Here is a 23,739-nt window from a genome sequence, read left to right on the forward strand (position 1 = left end):
ATTAGAGATCCGGAGGGCGAGATAGAGAGGAGGGTGAGAGAGAGAGGTGGCGTGAGAGAGAGCAGAGAGAGCGAGAGAGAAGGGTGAGCGAGAAAGAGGGAGGTGAGCGATAGAGAGGAAGGTGAAGAGAGAGAGAGAGAGAGAGAGAAGAGGCGGGTGAGTGAGAGAGGAGGGAACGAAAGAGAGAGAGTGAGAGGATGGTGAGAGAGAGTAGGGTGCATTAAAGAGGAGGGCGAGAGAGAAGAGAGAGGAGAGAGACGAGAGAGAGAGAGAGAGAGAGGGGAGGGTGATGGACGAGAGGAGAAGAAAGAGAGGGAGGTGAGAGAGAGAGGAGTGTTGTGATAGAGAAAAAGAGAGAGAGGCAGAGTGAGAGGAGAGAGGAATGTCAGAGAGAGAGAGGAGGGCGAGAGAGAGAGGAAGGCGAGAAATTGAGGAGGGTGAGAGAGAGAGAGGCAGGCGAGAGAGAGGAGGGCGAGAGAGAGAAGGGCAAGAGAGAGAGAGGAGGGTGAGGGTGAGAGAGATAAGGGTGAGAGGAGAGACATGGGGGCGAGTGAGAGAGAAAGATGTGTGAGAGAGTTAGGAGGGTGAGAGAAAGAGAGAGGAGGACGAGAGAGAGGGTGAGGGAGGACTTGAAAGAAATGGGGAGGGTAAAAGAGAGAGGAGGGTGAGAGAGCAAGAGGAGGGCAAGAGAGAGAGAGGGAGGGGGCGAGAGAGAGAGAGGAGTGCGAGAGAAAGATAGGAGAGAGAGAGTAAGAGAGGGGGTGGGGGGGTTGGAACAGAGAGAGAAAAGAGGAGAAGGTGTGGTTAAATGGGTGAGGGGGGGGACTCTTACTGCTTTGTCCCGCCCTCTGCATAAGCTGCAGAAAAAGTTTAGAATTGAGGAAATATTACTTCATATCTCCCTTGCCCTATCAAATGCAAACTAGTTCAATCAAATGTGTGGAAACTGCACTTTAAACTCAGCCACTGGCAGACCTCCCATTCAAACGGAAATGTAAAGGATCCTCTCTCCTCCATTGGGCCTCTTTTTTGGAGGGGGGGGGGGTGCCCCTAAAAAAGACTTATAGATACCTACAGCATCTTGGAATGAAGCCAATAGACAGCCAAACAAGACTCAACCAGTATTATTTCCTCCTGGCCTCTTTGTTTTGGTAAATGCTTTTTTTGGCAGGGTTCCTATTGCAGGCTGAACTCCCCATTGAGAAAATATGCAGGCTCCTCCGTCGTCAAGCATGGCACTCATCTTTCTGCTTGACTAACAACAAGTGCTAAGATGCCTCGGTTGCCTTGGTTTTTTGGTCCTGTTTTTCTTCAGGAAAGTAGTCTCAAATCAATTTTTCAGGCCTCGTCATTTGTCTTGTTGTTCAAAATGAAACTTGTTGTCCATGGAGTACAAACACAAATGAATCCACATTGATTGAGGTTCTTTAATGCCTTCCCCTCAGGTTGATTGATACTGTAAAATAAGTTGTAATAGCTGTTTACGACACATTTTATGGTTAAATSAATGGTTGTTTTATGATTTCTCTGTATAAGCAAAGACATTTTATTGTGGGGRAATTAATGCCGGTCTGAATGTTTGGGGTGTATCACTTCCTATTTCAACTGTTGTTGAGTATTATTACTTGTTTTGAAAAGATTTGTCAACTATTTGAGGGTAAACAGAAAAGACCAACGGCCAACTGAAGATGCATTCCATGAACACACAAACCTCTTATCAATCTGACAATGTACTTTTTAAAGACTCAACAATTACTTTATGCACATAAACCCCGACGCAAAGGAGTTAGCATGACCAGTCACAGTCCAGGGCCACAACACCTTGGCACATTTTGACATTCGCTGTCTCTGTCATCAGCGGCAACATTACACATGACAAAGTGCTGAGCCACCCGGCTGGCAGCCTTAGCTAGCATACATCCCCTCCACAATACATGCCATAATTATCCCCTTCATACTCATCTCCCCTGGCAACAGCTAATTCATTACTCGCGGAGGAAGTTGGCTGTGAGTAATGACACCTAAATGCTGTAATAAGACCTCTCAGTACACTGGCGAGGAAATGGCTGCAATTGAAGCTCTTCCACTTCCTGTCAACCGGGGCTTGGGCACACAAATTGGGGCAAATGCTTTACATTACCTGTACCCTACAGCCTGAAGACTAGCCTAATGAAGGCAAAATTGTACGAATTAAGCGAACGAGAGGCCGCACGGAAAGTGGAAGCATGTGTGTCAAATGGGTTTCTTGTTAATTTGGGTCCGGGAATGGGCTAGATTAGAACGAGACCGGAATTTGCATTGGTCGTGCAATCAGGAAAGACCCAGGGGAAACAAATGCAAACTGTCCATTCAGTCAACTGGCAAGAGACATGTCTCTGCTGCTGCTCCATTAGACATTATAGTATAGTTAGTATAACTAACACACAAACTATCTAGCATATATGCACCTCTATGTAAGTATAGTATAATTGGTATGCAACTCATGTCAAAATGATTATACAGATCAATGTATTTGGCAATAGTAGGAATAGCAAATAGTCTATTTGGCCATAGTGTGAATATTTTGGTAGAACAGTTTCACAAAAGAATAATGTTTTGAAAATCTTTGAGAAGGTTACGTGATGTTCAGGCTGTCCAGGGGCAGTAGAATGAATAATGGCAATATCCCCGTCCAAGCAACCACTCAAACAGCACAGCCCTAGGTTAGCCCACCACAGGATTGGATCATCTCTATGACTTTTGATTGGTTGGCTTTTAATAAAAGCACTCTCTCCTCCAGCAGCCTCTTGGAAAGCCCACCTGTGGGATGAGGTAGGGATCCAAGCCTTTGATTAGTCAGCAGATAATGTTATCTGGCTGATCTTCAGTCAGGAAGGACAGGGCCAAAAGCACAATGGAGCCAGACATTTTTTCCATAAGTGGACTGGTGTGCAGATGTAGCCTAGCTGGGTACAGTGCATTCGGAAAGTATTCAGACCTCTTGACTTTTTCCACATTTTGTTAGATTACAGCCTTTTCTAAAATGGATTAAATAAATAAAAATCCTTATCAATCTACACACAGTACCCCATAATGACAAAATAATGACAAAAAATAGAAATACCTTATTTACATAAGTTTTCAGACCCTTTGCTATGAGATTCGAAAATTGAGCTCAGGTGCATCCTGTTTCCATTGATCATCCTTGAGATGTTTCTACAACTTGATTGGAGTCCACCTGTGGAAAATTCAATTGATTGGACATGATTTGGAAACGCACACACCTGTCTATATGATGTCCAACAGTTAACAGTACATGAGGTCGAAGGAATTGTGTCAAAGCACAGATCTGGGGATGGGTGCTAAAACATTTCTGCAGCATTGAAGGTCCCAAAGAACACAGTGGCCTCCATCATTCTTAAATGGAAGATGTTAGGAACCACCAAGACTCTGGCTACCTGTCCAAACTGAGCAATCGGGGAGAAGGGCCTTGGTCAGGGAGGTGACCAAGAACCCCATGGTCACTCTGATAGAGCTCCAGAGTTCCTCTGTGTAGATGGGAGAACYTTCCAGAAAGACAACCACCTCTGTAGCACTCCACCAATCAGGCCTTTATTGTAGAGTGGCCAGAAGGAAGCCACTCCTCAGTAAAAGGCACATGACAGCCCGCTTGGAGTTTGCCAAAAGGCACCTAAAGGATTCAAACCATGAGAAACAAGATTCTGGTCTGATGAAACCAAAATTGAACTCTTTGGACKAAATGCCAATTGCCACGTCTGGAGGAAGCCTGGCACCATCCCTATGGTGAAGCATGGTGGTGGAGACTAGTCAGGATCGAGGGAAAGATGAACRGAGCAAAGTACAGAGAGATCCTTGATGAAAACATACTCCAGAGTGCTCAGGACCTCAGACTGGGGCGAAGGTTAACCTTGCAACAGGACAACAACCCTAAGCACACAGCCAAGACAACGCAGGAGTGGCTTCGGGACAAGTCTCTGAATGTCCTTGAGTGGCCCAGCCAGAACCCGGACTTGAACCCGATCGAACATCACTGGAGAGACCTGAAAATAGCTGTGCAGCGACACTCCCCATAAAACCTGACAGAGCTTGAGATGAATGGGATAAACTGGGGCGGCAGGTAGCCTAGTGGTTAGAGCATTGGGCCAGTAACTGAAAGGTTAGATCGAATCCTCGAGCTGGCAAGGTAAAAATCTGTTATTCTGCCCCTAAACAAGGCAGTTAACCCACTGTTCCTAGGCCGGCCATTGTAAATAATATTTTTTTCTTAACTGACTCTCCTAGTTAAATAAAGCTTAAATAAAAAATTAAAAAATTAAACTCTCCAAATACAGGTGTGCCAAGCTTGTAGCGTCATACCGAAGAAGAATCAAGGCTGTAATCGCTGCCAAAGGTGCTTCAACAAAGTACTGAGTAAAGGGTCTGAATAGTTATGTAAATGTTATATTCATGTTGTTTTTTATACATTTGCAAAAATTACTAAAAACCTGTTTTTGCTTTGTCATTATGGGGTATTGTGTGTAGATTGCTGGGAGGGAAAAACTATTTAATCCATTTTAGAATATGGCTTTAACGTACATTTTTGGCAAAAAATGGGGTCAAGGGGTCTGAATACTTTCCGAATGCATTGTAAGTCTACAACCCCTCTGTCATCCAGAAATACACGTGGACTCTCTAAACAAATCACTGAGAATATGTTGAAATGATCAATTAATTCAAACGAGCTAATGTTCTTCTTTTCTTCTCATCTGCACTTATAACGAGTTGCATTCGCTCTAGTGCAATCCATCTGTTAACCTGTTATTTCCCAGAGAGATTTAAACCTAGGAGTCTGCCTAATAAACTAAATGTGATGCATTTTGTATTCTAAACGGCATTATGAAAGAATCACAGACACCACATCCCTCTCCAGCCTGAGAACGTCATCTGCTTTCATCTGGCTCTGAGAAGTGGGTCATTCCTGAAGAGGACACCCCCGGTCCGAAATGGTCATTTTGGCTGCTCAAGCCATGTCACCTAAACAATGGCACTTAGGGGAAAGTTTTTTCTCCCTTCCTTCCTTTCTTCATTCATTCCTTCCTGTCGAGCATTCTGCCTGACTTAGCAAACTCAATGTGTCCCAGCCAATCCCCTCCCCTCCCTCCCCTTCTACTCTTCTCCCCCAAGCAAGGGCCCCCGTCCTGAAAGAGCCTAGCTGACTTGATCAGAACTGAGGAGGGGAGGAAAACAAATGAAAACAAGAAAGCTTACACTCTTATACCCAGGGGGCTCCACGGTGGTGGAATATAACAAGTCAACGAGCAGGTTCCATTCACATGTAGATGGTGGGGGGGGGGGGTACTCATCAGCACCTACAGGGCTCTAAACTATCAACCCCACTCATGACCTCCAGGCTTTACAACAGATTGACGAGTGCAGTGCACTTCCTTTGGCAAAAGTATGGACTTTGGCTAAATGAAAGTTGACTGATTGTCGTTCAATTTGACTCATTAACACATAAGGATTACCCACAGTTGGGATTTTGGCTCCAGATATGCAAAGACAACTTTGATAAGCCTGTAAGCAGGAAACGACCTTTAGCATGAACGCAAATCATTTTCCATAATCAGGAAGCCGATTTATTGCCATTTTACAGGTCTTGACAGCTTTCTTATCTATACGACTTACATAATTACCTTTGGAAGGTAGTCAGAAAGTCCAAAGAATTTTGCCCCATGTGTACCTAACTTTTAAGTCACACTTATACATTTCTCCACACAGTATGTCTTCAAAAAGTTGTAACAGAAAGTCACCTTTTAGCAGCGCAACAATACTTTCTGAGCCCCATGATCACTTGTTCCACATGTTCCAGGGAAAGCTTAGTGCCATGGATAGAGAGTAAAGGAAAGGCCTGTGGTGAGCGAACACTGTTTTGAACCTATAGCCAGAATTCTAAACCTCCCAATCCCAAAGCCCATCCATCCAAACACCACCAGTGTTGATGTGGGGGCTATTTTAGTACAGGCCCGGCTTGGGGCTCGCCCACCAAAGGCCTTTTTAAGTGTGCACCTGCGTAGCATGGCAGAGTGGAGCAGACTGGAGGCTTGATGTGGGCCCAGCTTATAGTATTCCCTCGGGGAGGAAAACATTAGAGAACCCTTTGTTGTCTAGAGCTAAAGCTTCACTACCTACACACCATATATATTGGAGGGAGTAAATACACGACAACACCCCCGAATACCCCCGAGAAAGACCACCGCATAACATCTCTAATATTCCTGTAAAGGCAAATGGAGCGTTTGATTGTGGCAAAACTTGGACTCGGTTATGAGCCCGCGTCGCTGCAACGTCGTAAAGACGAGGCACTTCCAAACAGCTGGTTTCACTTGTTTTCCTCTCATTCTCTCCCTCCCTGTCTCTTTCATTCTCTCTCTCTCTTTTTCCTTTTGTTTCTCCAAACCGTTGCCATTCGATTCATCCTGAGTGGTGGTGTGAGATTCGCAGGCTAGGGTGGCGGGAGTTGCCTTTCAACTTCTCACCCACACATAACCCACCCAGCTGTCCTCCTCAAGAGCACCACAGATGCAGATAAACAGCCCCGTCTGGGAAAGCCTTTTGCTCTCTGCTAGATTTGAAGCCTGTTAGATTTGAAGCCTGTTTGATTTGAAGCCTGTTAGATTTGAAGCCAGTTTGATTTGAAGCCTGTTAGATTTGAAGCCTGTTTGATTTGAAGCCTGTTAGATTTTAAGCCTGTTTGATTTGAAGCCTGTCTGATTTGAAGCCTGTTTGATTTGAAGCCTGTTAGATTTGAAGCCAGTTTGATTTGAAGCCTGTTAGATTTTAAGCCTGTTTGATTTGAAGCCTGTTAGATTTTAAGTATGTTTGATTTGAAGCCTGTTAGATTTTAAGCCTGTTTGATTTGAAGCCTGTTAGATTTTAAGCCTGTTTGATTTGAAGCCTGTCTGATTTGAAGCCTTTTAGATTTGAAGCCTGTTTGATTTGAAGCATGTTAGATTTGAAGCCTAGGAATAACAGCCACAGAAACCATATTGTTTTGAACTCGCCCCCCCCATAAACTACTGGAACCTCGTTATAAATCTGTTCTAAAATTATTTAAAAAATGTTGAAATAAGCATGAAGACAAACTGACTCTTCCTCAAAAAAAAGGCTAGAGCATTATTCCTTGAGATACACTATTTATACAAAAGTATGTGGACACCCCTTCAAATGAGTGGATTTGGCTATTTCTGCCACACCCATTGCTGACAGGTGTAATAGATCGAGCACACAGCCATGCAATCTCCATAGACAAACATTGGCAGTAGAATGGCCTTACTGAAAGCTCAGTGACTTTCAACATGGCACCATAATATGATGCCACCTTTCCAATAAGTCAAATTTCTGCCCTGCTAGAGTTGCCCTGCTCAACTTTAAGTGCTGTTATTGTGAAGTGGAAACGTCGAGGAGCAACAATGTCTCAGCCGCGGAGTGGTAGGCCACACAAGCTCACAGAATCGTCTGTCCTTGGTTGCAACACTCACTACCCAGTTCCAAACTGCCTCTGGAAGCAATGTCAGCACAAGAACTGTTCGTCGGGACCTTCATGAAATGGGTTTCCACGGCCAAGTAGCCGCACTCAAGCCTAATATCACCATACGCAATGCAAAGCGTCAGCTGGAGGGGTGTAAAGCTCAATGCCATTAGACTTTGGAACAGTGAAAACTCGTTCTTTGGAGTGATGAATCACTCTTCACCATCTGGCAGTCCGACGGATGAATATGGATTTGCCGGATGCCAGGAGAACGCTACCTGCCCCAATGCATAGTGCCAATTGTAATGTTTGGTGGCGGAGGAATAATGGTCTGGGGCTGTTTTTCATGGTTTGGGCTCGGCCCCTTAGTTCCAGGTGAAGGGAAATCTTAACGCTACAGCATACAATGACATTATAGATGATTCTGTGCTTCCGACTTTGTGGCAACAGTTTGGGGAAGGCCCTTTCCTGTTTCAGCATGAAAATGCCCCCGTGCACAAAGCAAGGTCCACACAGAAATTATTTGTTGAAATCGATGTGGAGAACTTGACTGGCCTGCACAGAGCCTTGACCTCAACCCCATCGAACAACTTTGGGATGAATTGGAACACCGACTGCGAGTCAGGCCTAATCCCCCAACATCAGTGTCCGACCTCACTAATGCTCTAGTGGCTGAATGGAAGCAAGTCCCACAGCAATGTTCCAACATCTAGTGGAAAGCCTTCCCAGAAGAGTGGAGACTATTATAGCAGCAAAGGGGGACCAACTCCATATTAATGCCCATGATTTTGGAATGAGATGTTCGACGAGCAGGTGTCCAAATTATTTTGGTCATGTAGTATATTTATATTTTTAAAAAAATGATATCTCTACACAACAAATATGTAAGTATTTAACTGGAAAATCAACATTTTAGGTTAGTTATTCAACGTGTCACATGTTCGTTCTACCTGCAAATTTCAGGATCTCCAATTTAGATTAACAAACCACACAGGTAAAGAATTTGCCCTGCTGGTGGGCTAACTACAGGCTCTATAGACTCTCCCGCTATAGAAGTCCACACACATAATCTAAGGCATTAATCATCCGGCAGTGTACTTTGACCAAGTGGAGCCCTGGCTATGATTGACATGGCTGTTTCTATGAAGGGGATGTGGTCTCTACAAGTCAAGCTGGGGCGTATTATAGAGGGGACGTAGTTAATATGAATTTACAGCAAGGAGAAAGGCTGTCGTCCAGGTTCTGTTACCCCTCCAGCATAACGCAACTATCGAATGCAATAGAGATCGAACCGAGCTTCTTGCAGAGTTCGAAATTGAAAACTGAATTCAACTTTTCTAGTGGAAAAGTGGAGAGATATGGAACTGGACCCTGCTGCACATAGCCTACACACCAGCCACCATATGAACTGTGCTTAGTATTGAGGAATTCCAGAACAAAACTCCATTGAAATATCTCTTGGTTGTCATTATTCATTTAACTTTTCTACAGTCCGGGAAATTCGTTTTTGGTGAAGCTACTTCCTCGTTGCCTGTAAAGGTTTTTTACTTATCGTCTTCTCTCTGTCATTTTTGAATGTACACTTAAGGGAGTGAACGTTATTTATAATAAGGGTTACATGAAGAAAATCAGACCTCTCTGAAATATAAATGGTGACCCCCCCCTACACCAAAAATAATCCTTCAAACAAAGTGGATGCCAGACATGTCTGCCGTTTACCCTGACTTCTTGGCCAAACAAGAGCCTTATATATATCCAGTTTTAGAGACTGTTCTTCATCCTAAAAGCATTGCACAGCAACGCAGGAATTTTGATAGTGCACAGGGCACAGGGCCAGAAGGTTGTGGGTTCGCAGACCACCGTAGACAAGAGTAGGGGTGGAATGATCTGCTTTATAGTAAAAGCCTTGCACTAATCTATCATCATATTTGCAGGTCCACGAAAAATTGCCTTTTATAAACATTCCATGCAATTCTTTGTAATTTTACATATTAGCGGAATCTTTCTTTAATACCACACAAATTACCGAACTTACAGGCTAAGAATGGAAAGACAGATAGACCTATGTATTCATCTTATCATATTTCTCCAATGCCAAATCACTGTGTCTTGTTTGCAAAGAAACTGTCCCTCTTTGCAAATAGTTCTGAGCATAGTACTTCACTGGCTGACTTTAAAAAGTTAGGCCTACCTTTCCAACCCAGACAGAGTAGGCCTAGCGACTGCAGAAAAATGTAAGCATTAACTGCTGCCTACTCGTCTGCCATGGCTTAACCCAACGAGAGAAGGTCACAAGTGTTTCCCTAAAAGCTGTCTGGGTTTAAACATCTTCTATTGTACAGATAGGGAATTGCTTAATCAATTGATAGTGAAAGAATTAGATTAGGCCTACTTCCCAAGCAAAGTCAGTCTCTGAATGTCAAAGAAAGGAAACAATGATATCCCAATGCCTCGGAGTCATGTCTTTTCCGGGGTCTTTTTACAGCTTGTTTCTAGCATAAAGATTCGCGGACCAAAGTGCTATAACTTTATATAATCGGATCCGTTTTATTGTCTTCATAGTATAAAGCTAAGAAGGGGTAGGCCTGTGCTTTTTGCCATTTTCTTTAATAATAGGTTGACATATGGCATACCCTCAATTCGAGTCTTGGTTTTAACTTAACACCCCTTCACTGACATGGCGGTAAACTACTTAAAGAGTGCATGGTGGGTGGAGGACTTGACCAACACATTTATGGATATAGCAGCCTATAGCCTAATTTCGTCTGTCAAACAGGTAGACCAACCTCTTATTTCTTAATTAGGAAGAAATAGGCTCCAACACAAAGACCTCTTGTTTTTAGTAAAGTGTAATTAAAATTAATAAGGTTGAAATGAATTATGCCTACTTGAAAGTGTCTACTTTCAGCACCATGAGTGGTCCATTCTGATTGATTGTGTCACAGCTGCTGCTTCAAGTTTCAACACCACAATGTAAGTTATTAGCATCTGGTTTATTGTAAGGTCACTAACTCTGATAAATGCACAATGGGCAAGAAATATATTGTTTTTAATAAAAATCAATTATAGTACTAGGAAGCTATCAAAGTTGACCTCCGGTCCTCCTCATCTTCGTGCTCTCCTTCTCAAACTGAACAGAACATGCAGTAAGCTATAAGGCTGGTCCACGCACAAGAGAGTGAATTGTTTTAACTACGACTAATAAAATAAAACATTTTGGAAGAAACCTTTGACTCCTGAACTGCCACCGTAAGCCGTACACAGCACAGCCATTGGTTAGGCAGGACACACACAAAAAAAAAAAACATTTTTGATCGGCAAATGCAGAGCAGGCTGGGGCTCAGGGTTGGAATATCAATTGCAGTGTGTAATGAAGCCTAGTTTTATTTACACCATCCCAGCAGCTATCTTAGAAATATAACTTTGCTTTGTGCTTCTCCGAGCATGCACTTCGTAGCCTATAGGCTATGGATCATTTGATCGAGACCACACAAAATAGCCAATAGGCGCACTTGATATTGCGCGCCCAGCGGAGAATGAGAGATGAAGGGCTGCATAGGGCACACATCGATATACAACCTAATAAGCAACTAAATCAAAAACACTGAGAAATATTGACATTTCATCAATTACAAATTACATGACCCTCTTCTGGACAAGATTTAAAAAAAAAAAATACTAAACCATCCCCTTGACAGAAATTGAAAAAGCATGACCCTCCCCTATTTTCCTTCAGGTAACCATTCTGTACATTTCCATCCGTTACTAAAGGCACCAAAAAGTGAGCGGAGCCCCATTTCAAAGCCCTTGAAGAACAAAAGCAAAACAAGATGAAAAGAGGGATTCTATGATCTGGCCCTGTAATTACACATTTCTAGAACCCTGTGCTTCACTATCAACAACAGATAAGGCTTTTCTGTGTTCCTCGCCTTTGATCTGGGGGTCCCTTCAATCACTTAGAGAAGAGGGGGACTCAGTGCTTCCTGTTCGGGACCCCCCTGAAAACCGCTCTCTAACTTACCAGTAGGTAGACTCACAGAGCGTTTCGACTTCAGACATTTTGTCTACATTGCATTTTAAGAGATAGCTAGCTAGTTAGCCTAGCAAATGTAGCTATGTAGTTTTAATTTTACATTAGGTAGTGTGTATTGTTACCTATTTTGTTATGGGTTTATAGTACCCATAAGAGAAGGAGACAAACAAGGGAGAAAAAAAGAGTCCTGTCTGCTTGACTCATGCCTCAAATGTTAAACTACCAAGTACTATACTTTCTAATAGCCAAATGCTATTTTTTTGTGTCTAACTAATAGAACTAGAAAACACTAAATTCCACCAAACCTATTTTGTAGCACTTTGTCAGGGTTTGTAGCACTGTTGTATTTTTGCAATGCGTCCTGGTTTGGTACACTATTGGAGAGTCTCAGGAGTCATAGATCACTTGGTGGTTATCCATAAAATATGTACCTTTGTCATTTGAGAAACTCGCTTTGTACTGGTTTTAGAACCCAATCAACTAATTTTGAGCAAGCATTTAGTGACTAACTCACTGTTTAAACCTCTTTCTTGATCCTCTCAAGAAGTGCTTTGGTATTTGGAATTCCACTCCTGACAGAGCAGTGATGTGGCATCCCTGTGATCAATGCTGAAGGAAATAGGAGTGCTTAACAAGGTGCTAACGCAGATCAGTTAAACTAAGTAACCAGATAGGGACCTGTGAAAGGCCCTGAGCAGCCATCACTGAACTGTTGCTCACCTGTTGACTACTCAGTTGACTCAAGGATCCACTGATAGTAGAGATTAAAGGGAACCTTTAAAGGCCCCTATTGAGGGTCAACCGGAAGGAGGGAGGAAAGCAAGGGAGGGGGGGCAAACAGCAATGGAGAGGTTAACTAAAGCAGGGGCCTTCCATCTCCCTCCCTCCCACCACTCCACCCCCCACCAACAAAAAAATCCTCTGACATGACCCCCAGCCGAGAGCCGGACGGACTAAAGCCTCCCATTGTTGTCCCTTATACAGGATCACCGAGCCTGCCAGTGAAAAAAGGGGAGGAGAGGTGGGGGGGATGGGGGGGGGGGGGGGGACTGCCAGCTCAAACACAATCGTGTGATAGGACTTGGCCCTATCTAATCAAGGGCAGGAGGTCACTTCCGAACAACCGGGCTATAAAAGATTATTTCCTGCCGCATAACAGAGGAGCCGTTGGGGAGGGTGGGAGGAGAGGAAGAAGGGAGGGTAGGGGGAGGAGAAAGATGGGAAAATGGGGGAGGGGTGCAGGCTGTCTGTGAGGAGAGGAAGTGAATTGAAAAAAAGCCAGCAGACGGGAACCATCTGGCTAGATGGTAGTATAATCTTTAAAAAGAGACTGGGAGGGGTGAGCCACCCCACCCCCACCCACCAAGCACACACCCTCCGAAAGGGCCCACTGCGTCCAAGGAATGATTTAAGCTCTTGAATTTTTTAAAATAAAGTTTTGGGAGTAATTTTTTTCCCTTGGTTGAGATATCAAGGAAAAAGGGAAGGAGCGGGGGGGGGGTTGAGCATATTGAACATCGCTCATACAGACCTCTCCCTGGGGGCTGTTAAGATAGGACATGATCTTATCAATGTGGGCCCATCCGGCCAGAAGGAAGAGCAGTATAGCTAATATGAAGTATACTTTACTGTATTTCTTTAGCCTGCACCGTTTGAGAGAATAACACTTCAGCCATCAGCATCGTGTCAATGTAACGTTCTACCTGCTACACCGGAAACCAAACAAAATCGACTTTATTTCTCAGTATTTCAATTCACACAAGATGAATGAACGCTAGCGGCAGTCATCGAGAATTGAACCTCAGCATTTCTTGAGCTTGGACGCTGCCATTGGAAGTGACGCAACGTGGACAGTATAGCAGCTTTCATTGATTTCCAAGGAAGCATTTCCTATATGGCTGATGGCAGGGCCTTAAGGTGGAGTTTTTGTTGGTGTACTTTTTCAGAACACTGTCATCCAACTGTTGTTTTAAAATTTCTAAATGTAATTATATTTTCTAAAGTTCCCAGATGAGCAATTCTTGACAGCTCCCTCTGATCAATCCATCTTCACCTCTAGTTACATTTCTTAGATAAACACATTGTTTTTAGTTTTTATTTAACCTTTATTACAATAGGATCCCCCTGAATGATTGCCAGGGTTTGGGTATTGGTCCTCTCACTCAGGCCCCGCCTTCTCTTCCCCATCCCCTACTGGCCTTTGTCCATAAAATGCCTGACAAAGACAGGAAGAGGGGCTTGGGAAGAATGTCTGGTATTAGATGTCAGTAACGCCGCATAGACACATGGCACTTGGGGACGATGTGTGAAGGGTTTACACCCTGGCCCTCTGTGTGTGAAACCATGGAGCAAATGCAGAGGCTTGGTTCCAATGGAACACCTCTACCAAAGTATTCCCAGCACCTGATAAAATATTGTTTATTACTCATGTGAATTATAAAAGGTCACTAAAGTAAATTAGTGTTTACCTTGTTACCAACCAGCCCGAGATAGAAACTTGGATGTAACCGGAGTTATATGTTGTTCTTTTTTATTTTACTCTGTTTAGATGATTTTATAGCACATTTTCTGTATTCACCATCAGATGGTTCTCTCTATTTCTCAGAAACAGTTTCGCCCAACAAAGAGCAAAAACATTTTCAACATAACGGAAGCAAACCAAACCAACTCAAGTGAGAGGCATAGCAACCCCTCATCCTGTCCCTCAAACCCATCTCTGCTGTCCCTCATAGCGAATTTCCATTTAGACGGTATTAAGAAAATAATGGAAATCCGCTTAGGTTAGGCAAACTGAAAGCGGAGCTTTGCCTTTGGTGACAAATCCTCCGGGCAGTGTTTATAGAAGACCTTCAGCGTCAGCAGCAGTGCCCTAGCTAAGGACAGCCCTGGCCGGCAGCAGAGCTTGTGGGTTGGAGGTTCCACCATGGTGACTCACAGGGTAATCATGCATGTTTGCACTCGCAAGGCCCCAATGCTGTCAGAGGGCCCCGGGAGTAGGGCCCGCCAAGCTTTACACACTCCAAAATAGCACCCCGTGGGCGTGTGGTGCTGCTAAATTTACTCTGCAACAAGTGCGAGGGAGCCAGTTCGCTTTGCTGCCACTTGTGCCATGGAATTACTTAATAGTGACTCAGGTTGACTTTTAACCATTTCTTTTATTTACTGAGATGCAGTGCCTTAGACTGCTGCACTTGACATAATGATGATGAATATGGAAGCTTGTAGGGGCGATGACAAATAATTTCATGGAGCGGAATCTGATATATATAAAAAAGGAAACTAGTTTTCAGACACTTAAAACTTATTTTGGTATTTCATCTAATTTGGGGGGGGAAAACAAGGCTATTAAGGGACTCTTGTTAAAAACTGAGACCTGGAACTGGCAAGCAAATATATATTTCCTTATTTGGGTCAGACTGGAAAATATTAAGTAAACATTTGCTTCCTGTTAGCCGCCTCCAAAATAAAATTTTAGCTCTGTCCTGTGTCAGGGATCTAAAGTGAAACCTGAAAAAAAGAGGCCTCCCATTGTTTGCGATTGTCCAGAAGCAAATGGGTCTCGAATTGCAGCTCTGAAAGGTAACAGGAAATTGACAAATCGCTAACCCACTCAACCATTCAGAGGAACAAACGGTACATTTCAGCAAAAAATGGAAATGCACATTAAAAAGGAGCCATGTTCTGTTCATGCAAATTGTTGAACCACAGTGACAGGGAATCCTACAGGTTGTTCCCTGCAAGAGCTTAACCAGATAAATCACAAAATGCCACTTCTTTGGTTTTCTACAAAAATACCACTCAATGTTTACCACCCAGCCTAGTTATTTTATCCACATTAGCCTTTACCTCCCTGAACAACTGTGCTTGTTTTATTCCTGAGGTCAAGTTTCCCACTCCCCCCAAACTGAGATTGTCTGAAATACTAATTGCCCCCTCAAAGTTAAACCCTGGTATTTTAGTGTTTCCTGTTGCCGCTCTGCTATTTCAGACTCACTAACCTTTAGAAGTGAAGACTCATCCCCTGGGGGTCAGCAAACTTCCAGAGTGATAAATTGACTGACAAAAACAGGCAGCCAAATGGGGGGCTGTATCTGCCCCATCTTTACCTTTAGTGAAGGAACCATGCAATAAAAGCTTGGCATTGATAGCAGGTTTATTATCTTTGAACAGGTGGACCTGGGTAGTTGTAAAGGTGGCTCTCATTTCTCAGACACATACTGTGGCCTCACAATATGGAGACCATTTGAGAGTTGGGAAGATTCTGATATACTGTAGCAACTTTTAAAACCAGGGATTAAAGCCATTGCTTAGTTTGTGGGTGACCTCTTGTCTGGAATGAAGTTTATCAAGTGTTGGAACTTCCAGTTAGTATCATTGGTGGCCATTTTGCATTCAGATGTAGGCTTATTTTACATGATCAGTTTAAAGAGTAATCAAGTAAATAAATAGAATCCCGAAATAACGGGCTTGCAACATTCAGGTTAAAAGTGGTTCTGACTCACTTCAAGTAAAAACATTTTTACCAGCATTCCACACATGAACAAATGAGTGTACAGCAAAGTAGTGTTCACCAAACTATTCCACGTTACACAAAGAAATGTTGCAAGAACTAAACTTGGACCCAATCACTGCTTATGAAATGCCTTATTACACAGAAAGCTTTCAAACCAGAGTTAAACACTCCCAAGGGTCAATGTAACGAGGATAATCAAGACACAAGACATTTTTTTTAATTAATTAATATATTTTCTGCATTAAAGTTAACATAGTTTATTCTTTTGTGCCACCCTTTCATTTTTCAGTAAGTATTGATATTGTTATATTCAGACATGAGTAAATTTAAGACTGTCTTTTGCAATAAATATCATAAAATAATAGAGCTTCACATAATAAATATTTTTACAAAAAAAAAAAAAGACATTTTCCTTTTCTTTTTTCTTTTTTAAAGCCAGATCACTCTTATGGATTTGAGCATACAATTTACAAAACAAAAACAAGGGAAAAAATGCCACAATGTGTGTGAATGATGAGTGGGGAAGGGGGAGAAGCATATCCAACAGAATACTATGAGATGGATGTGCTTTCCACAATGCAACTCGAGCACAGAAACCCAGCTAGCCATGGTCTGAGTGGGGTAGCAACTGGGAATTCTAACAGTCCTTGTTTGCTATGAACACGTGGTAACAGCTACATATCGCCTAGCTAGATAGTCCTTCACAGATTTGGTAAGAGGCTGCTCTCACTTGAAGCTTACAGCACCAGGTAAACACTGCCTAGCTAACAGAAAATTATTTCTAAAAGAGTGTTAATGAGTAGCTGAAGAGAGACAAAAAAACAACAACCATTGAAGACAAACACTGGTCTGTAAAAACATGGTCCTGTTGCAAAAAGGAAAAAAAAAACAGAAGAATTGAGTGGTTTTCATATTCCGTGCTTTACTCCTATCAGGAGAAAAGGAAGTGGGTGGGAGGTGCTTAAAATGTTTGATAAACATCAATAGTAATAGTGACTATTATGGTCATCATCATTATTATTGTCAAAACCACACAGGGGAACGACTGCCCGCCCCTCTACCCACACACACACATACAGGATCAGGAAGGCTTTTCCTGGGCCTGGTGGGACCAGCGCTCCAGTTTGCAATAGACAGTGTTGGAGTTCTTGCAGCGGCAGCCGGGCCTGTTGACTTGGTCGTAGCAGCCCTGGCACGCCTTTAGGCACCCCTTGACGGGCGGGTAGCACAGCAAACAGGGGAACAGTACCGACAGTAATCCCATGCAGAGGAAGCGTGAGCAGCAGTGGGAGCGGGACAGCGAGCAGGGGTGGTCGGCGCACGAGTCCCCCTCGTCGTCGTTGGAACAGTGGTAGAAGACGCCCTTGACCAGGCACATGCACGTGCCATGCTCCAGGGCGCTCTCCGCCGAGCACAGGCACTGGCCGTTGCAGGCCAGGCACGAGGGCAGGGTCCTTGGGGCTGTGCAGTCTCCGCACTTGCACTTCCCGCAGCATTCGCAGATGAACTGGTGGCCAGAGGCCATGTCCCCTTTCCCTGAGGGCTTGAGCGGTGCCTCCAGTGGCGGCAGAGGGTGCAAGCCCTGCTGGGAGGCTAGCAGCGCCTTGGGCTGAGTCCGAACAGGCTGAGCACGCTCGGCTCTGTGGTGGTGCTGGTGGAGGGCCACCATCCCTGGTCTAGAGGGAGGCGAGCGGGCCAGGAGTCCCTGCTCAGAGGATACACTGCTGTTGCTCCCTGAGCTAGCCGCACTGCCTGTACTGGTGGAGCGATTAAGGCCCGGGGCCCTGGCGCTACACTGCTGGCCCCCGGCTACTACCACTACCCCACCGTGGTGGCCCTGCCCTATCGGCCGGTGCTCGTAGTTGTTGTTCACATTGACGAGGATCACCTCGTGAGTCCTCTCCTGCTGCTTGTCGGGCCTGGGCGCCATGCGGGGTGCAGGGGGCCTCCGGACCACCGAGGGCCCTTCTGTGTACTCGTTGCTGGAGCGGATGGCCTTGATTTGGTCCAGGGAAAGGATGGCGGCATGTTGGAGCTCCCGCTCGTAATCCGACCTCTGCCGGTCCTCCAGGGAAGGCTGCTGAATCACCACTAATGAACCGCCAGGGCCATGTTGACTTTGGAGCGCCATCTGGGGTGATCACCACTTCCGACATTCACCATGGACTTGGCATGCATCGGAAAACCTGCAAGGGACAGCAAGAGAGACACAGGAAAGGGCTATCAGTAAAGACAAGGATGTCATTTGCAAATGAGAAATATAGGGTGGTAGAGTTTTGGAAAACTGTTCCTTTATCATTTTAGATTCAACTTTTGATTGGAAAAGCTAAATAGCTGAAAAGGTAGAACCATCAATAGATCCTTGGATGGTCTCAATTTATAGATCAAACATTGTTCATTGATGATCAAATTTCATCAAAGTTATAAAACGGGTTAAGAGCACATAGTCTATTGAGAGCAGTATGCTATTGTGTGTTTACATTCCGATTTTAGTATTAGCAGACGCTATTTATCCAGTTAGTCAATTAATCTTAAAATAGCTAGGTTAGACAACCACATCAGTCGTAATACGTACATTATTCTTCAAATAAGTTAAGTTATCAGCAAAGTCAGTGCTAGTAGGAAAAGACAAGTGCAGTCAATATTTTTTACTAATTAAGAACATGTTCACATAGCCCTACTAGTTTTTTATGCAAGCCGTGGGGGGGAAAAGTGGACTATTAATGAGACTTTTCATACCTTCCTCAATATGCACACATCCAAACTTCAGTACAAATAGGCTACTTCCCGTCCTCGTTTACATTTGCATGACTGGTTAACATTTAAATGTGCCAAGGCGACGGAACGAGGCCACGACCCAATAGGACAAAATTAGCTGCCTCGCGTATTATTCGATTACTAAACGATTACTAGACGGTTAGAAGGAAATGTGGTGACAAAACTAAGGTCACGACAGAACCCGACAATAGTGTCAACTTTATGTCCATATAATTTCAAGCACATTTGACAACTGAATTAAAGCCAATACCATTACTGGTTTAAAATATCAACAGCTTCTGGAATTAACCGTGGTAGGTCTGGCTATAAAGTCAGTCGAATCTCTTGAAACTGTAACGCAAACGGGACCCTACTCAATAGGCATAAACACATTTTGTCAGTCTAATCAACATGACGCAAGCATACAAACAAGTTTAAAAACCGATACAATTTGCAGATAGGCATATGCGCGAAGACAGCTTGCTTATAAGCAGAGCCCTATAATTGATTGACTTCATGAAACCCCACAGTAGCTTACACGGAGCACAGTAACTAGGTTTAGCCAGTAGATAGACGGGCGGCCTAATTATTGTATTGTAAAAGGACAAATACACCGACAGTCCTAGTGTAGGCTACTTCAAATATGTCTATGTCCTAGGGTTTAGTTGACCGAGAGACGTCCCATGTGATAGAAACCACAGAGGATCAAATCAACGGATCTAGAGATGAATAGAAAAACAAGGGGGAAAACGCTTATGAATGAAAACTAGGCTACCGTGGGGGTGGGGTGTTTGTTTGCGCGTCGGAGTGATCGCTCTCCCCTCTGAACCAAACTATGAACGTTTTGATTCCTTTCGAGAGTCGAATGGTCTGTGTTAAATAGGCATTCCGAGTAGAGGACACAAGCAAGCATGTACAATATGAAGCGAACTCTCCACAGATGCAAGCACCAGATGATGCGTGTTCCCAAGCCCATCTATCTCGACATATACTAACAACAAGCATAGTCCATGCAACTGGCAACAATGTTTCCAGAGCTGGAGTTCTGAAGCCTATGCGTATATTAGCCTACTTAACCGAGGAAGATTAATTGTTTAATGTTCGTTGTATCCAGTCTACATTTTAGCAACAAAGAATCTATGAATAAACCAGACAATTCCAACATGTTTCATTGAGGGGAGATACGCACCCATCTGTAACCATCCATAACGTCGAATCCATCAACCAATATACCAAAACTCCATCCAAGRAAATAGTCCAAGCTTATTTTAATTAGCTCTTAAAATTCGTAACGACGGCTTTAAATCCAAATACGGATGTTGTATCTTCTTTCGTTATTCCTTCTCAAAATATGGTGCCTTACACCAATGTGCTCCAGAAACGGTAAATCAACGTTTCTTTATGGAATAGGTACCAAATAGCCTAAAAGTTGCGCACTTGAGAACGATCTGGTCAGACAACACTGTTTATTAGTCCTAGAGCAGAATAACAATTGCAGGGAAAAGCTTTAGGATTCTTAAATGCACAATAATTCACGATTTGAAGACAAATAATTGTATATCCAATGGCTTTCAGTCTTCTAATTCTGCTTGGAGAATAGTAAAAGTAGGTTTTTGTTGTGCGGAATGCTCAAAAGCAAGCGCTAGTCGAAGACGTGCTCTCATCAACACTGCAGGACTGTCGAGCACTGAATGAATGAGAATGTAGGGCTCAGTGTTTGCTCGACAAGCCAACTCCCATTGGCCATTCACGCCACTGAAAAAGGATACATCGCATCCGCTCTTAATTCATTGGGCAGATGTGTAAGGCCGGGCGATAGAGATGTGTGCAGCAGTTAAGGTGGAACGGTTTACAATAGCCGATAAACTCATTTCCGTTCTTGTGGTTGCAAACTATTGAACAGTGGCAACAAAATGATCCCTTTTGAATCGATAACGTTGTTTTATTTGATGCATTTCACGGTATCTCACCATTCCATTTACGTATGGCAGAGTTAGAAATACACAAATGCGCATAAAACTCTAGGCAGAAAATAATGTAGCCTAAGTATGTAATACTGTTGGCCTAAAGTCTATATCTAAAATACCATAATAAAATGGCCGATATAGAAAATTAAATGGAAATCCCTCCACTACTCATTTGTTTATTTTCCCAGTGGCTCAGTAAACTTAACTTCGGAGCCCCCTTAAGAAAAAGGCACCCCACAAGCAAGGGGAAAGATTCCCCCCACCCACCGCCTCCCCTCTGTTCTTGACTGTCTGGTTTGATTGGTGTCGCGGATGCGCTACATCCGGATCCACGAGAAAAGGAAGTTCAATACAGAGTCAATTTATCCYCTTCAAATGGAAAAATCAATAGATGAATGACCTCAATACAATCTCGGGTCAGCAAATTCTGCAAAACTTCTACATTTAACGGACTGATAAATGCATCTGTAGGCTTATATGTCTCTGGTATTTGGGTGGATATATATACAACAACAAAAATAGTTTGGAAGCTTAATTAAGGCTTGATGATAAAACAATTCCTGCTGGATTCCCAAACGACAGATGGGAACCTCTTCATAGTGGTCAGAAGTGCGGAGAGAAGTCAGACATTTTACGGTGACCCTACAGCAATTAACAGATTTCCATGGATGCAATGATTAATATACCATCCGTGCTTGTTTTCACCCTGGATATTTCCAATAAGCAAATGGAAAGTGCACATTATTAAAGATGAATGCAAACGTTTCCTTCAAACTTCTCACGCCATTCAATAATCTGTGCTGCGTTATATATAACTCCTGCTTTGAAAATAGCCTAAGAAAGACCCTTGGTTAAATGAATTGATGTTGGCTATGTTTCTGCATTGTAATCTTTTTTTTTACCATGCCTAATATAATCGAATATAATCGATTTGTCTTATGAAGATAACATTTTAAAAAGCATTAACAAGCATATAGAGAAACAATTAATTTATTACATTGTAGCCTAATATTGCTTTTCAGGTAGAACAGGTTTCTAAACAACACTTTTGTAGAGAATTGTGCCTTAAGATTGGTTATTTAGGGAGACTAACAATTAGGCCTACTGAGCACATTCAGAAGTAGCCTATTGATTAAATCACATGGGCTATTCTGGTCTATTATTTCTCGCTATTCACTGATGTCCATTGGGAAACCCTTGCGACTCCAGTGGATAACTGCATTTATGGTAAACATTTGCAGTCGGTTCGCAAAGAGTCTCGCAGCGTTGGCATTTTTCCACTGTGACGTCAGAAAAAACTCAAGCCGCGTTGCTGTTGATAGTTGATATACGACTGGACGAGAGAGTCTGGAACGCGAGGCTTCACGGCGTTTTCAAAGTGTCTCCCCATGAAGAGCTGTCCTTTCATGTCCTCTTGCAGAGCCAGCAGGGCAGCCTCTCTGCATACTGCCGCTATCTGCGACAGATACAGATAGGACTGTCAGACAGCCAGATCTCGACCACCTTACATTATGTCAGCAGGCTGTGGTGAGTAGGTCAACAATGAACCTCTATAAAAAGCAGTGGTGGGAAAAGTACTCAATTGTTTTACTTGAGTAAAAGTAAATATACCTTAATAGAAAATTACTCAAGTAAAAGTGAAAGTCACCGAGTAAAATACAACTTGAAAATTGTCTAAAAGTGTCTGGTTTAAAATGTACTGAAGTACAGTGGTGGGAACAGTACTCAATTGTCATACTTGAGTAAAAGTAAAAAAAGTACAAGTAATGCTATACATCAAATTCCTTATCTTAAGCAAACCAGATGCCAAAATGTTCTTGTTTATTTATTTTATTTATGGACAGAYAGAGGCACTCGCCCAGACTCAGACGTCATTTACAAACGCAGTAGTTGTGTTTAGTGAGTCTGCCAGATCAGAGGCAGTAGGGATGACAACGCATTATATTGATAGGTCTGTGTATTGGTCCATATTACTGTCCTGTCTGAGCATTCAAAATTATGTAACAAGTACTTTTGGATGTCAGGGAAAATGTATGGGAGTAAATGTAGATATTTTCTTTGGGAATGCAGTGGAGTAAAATCCAATCAAATGTTATTGGTCCATACAGGTTTAGCAGATGTTATTGCAGGTGTAGCGAAATGCTTGTGTTCCTAGCTCCAACAGTGCAGTAATATCTAACCATACACAAAAATACACACTCATTTAAAAGTATAAGAATGTAATTAGGAAAAATKTAAATATTAGGATGAGCAATGTCAGAGTCTGAAGTACAGTTGAAGTCGGAAGTTTACATACACTTGGGTTGGAGTCATTAAAACTCGTTTTTCAACCACTCCACAAATTTCTTGTTAAAGTTTTGGCAAGTCGGTTAGGACATCTACTGTGTGCATGGCACAAACAATTTTTCCAAAAATTGTTTACAGACAGATTATTTCACTTATAATTCACTGCATCACAATTCCAGTGGGTCAGAAGTTTACATATACTAAGTTGACTATGCCTTTAAACAGCTTGGAAAATTCCAGAAAATGATGTGATGGCTTTAGAAGCTTCTGATAGGCTAATTGACATAATTTGAGTCAATTGGAGGTGTACCTGTGGATGTATTTCAAGGCCTACCTTCGAACTCAGTGTCTCTTTGCTTGACATCATGGGAAAATCCAATCCTGCACTTCCATCCTTTGCAGTCACAGCAGTTGACATTTTTACATTGCTTAGGGTTCAGGTCATTCCGTGGCGTGACCTGACGGTGCATATCCTGCAAATCTCAACACACAGGGCTATCAGTCACTGGAAAATACAGATTGGTTCAGTTGGAGATTTTAGGGGGGCGGATTGCATAAGTCGCCGTCGGCAAGTCGTGCATTAGAACAGAATGATAGTTCTGGARGAGGTGGTGACATGGCTGAGAAAAAGGCGTCTGGCGTTCATCAGCCATCGCTGGCCAATCTCCCCCAAAAG

General features: G+C 43.1%; 1 protein-coding gene across 2 annotated transcripts; it reads right to left on the bottom strand.

Annotated features, from left to right (window-relative positions):
- Nucleotides 1-16,254: 16,254 nt before the first annotated feature.
- LOC111965795 (protein sprouty homolog 1) lies at nucleotides 16,255-20,555 on the bottom strand. Of its 2 annotated transcripts, none has more exons than XM_023990098.2 (2): nucleotides 20,000-20,555; nucleotides 16,255-18,239 (listed from the first exon to the last, which is right to left on the bottom strand). In XM_023990098.2, exon 2 carries the CDS (start codon nucleotides 18,182-18,184, stop codon nucleotides 17,135-17,137), a length of 1,050 nt encoding a protein of 349 aa, XP_023845866.1. In that variant the 5' UTR covers nucleotides 18,185-18,239; nucleotides 20,000-20,555; the 3' UTR covers nucleotides 16,255-17,134. The 2 variants fall into 2 exon arrangements, with proteins under 2 accessions (XP_023845866.1, XP_023845867.1); XM_023990099.1 differs by lacking the exon at nucleotides 20,000-20,555 and adding an exon at nucleotides 18,793-19,991.
- Nucleotides 20,556-23,739: the final 3,184 nt, after the last annotated feature.

This window comes from Salvelinus sp. IW2-2015, linkage group LG6.2, assembly GCF_002910315.2.
Source record: "Salvelinus sp. IW2-2015 linkage group LG6.2, ASM291031v2, whole genome shotgun sequence".
In the NCBI taxonomy this organism is placed as follows: Eukaryota; Metazoa; Chordata; class Actinopteri; order Salmoniformes; family Salmonidae; genus Salvelinus; species Salvelinus sp. IW2-2015.

Coding starts and splice junctions, on each gene's coding strand:
- LOC111965795 (XM_023990098.2), bottom strand. CDS start 18,184: ATGGCGCTCCAAAGTCAACATGGCCCTGGCGGTTCATTAGTGGTGATT.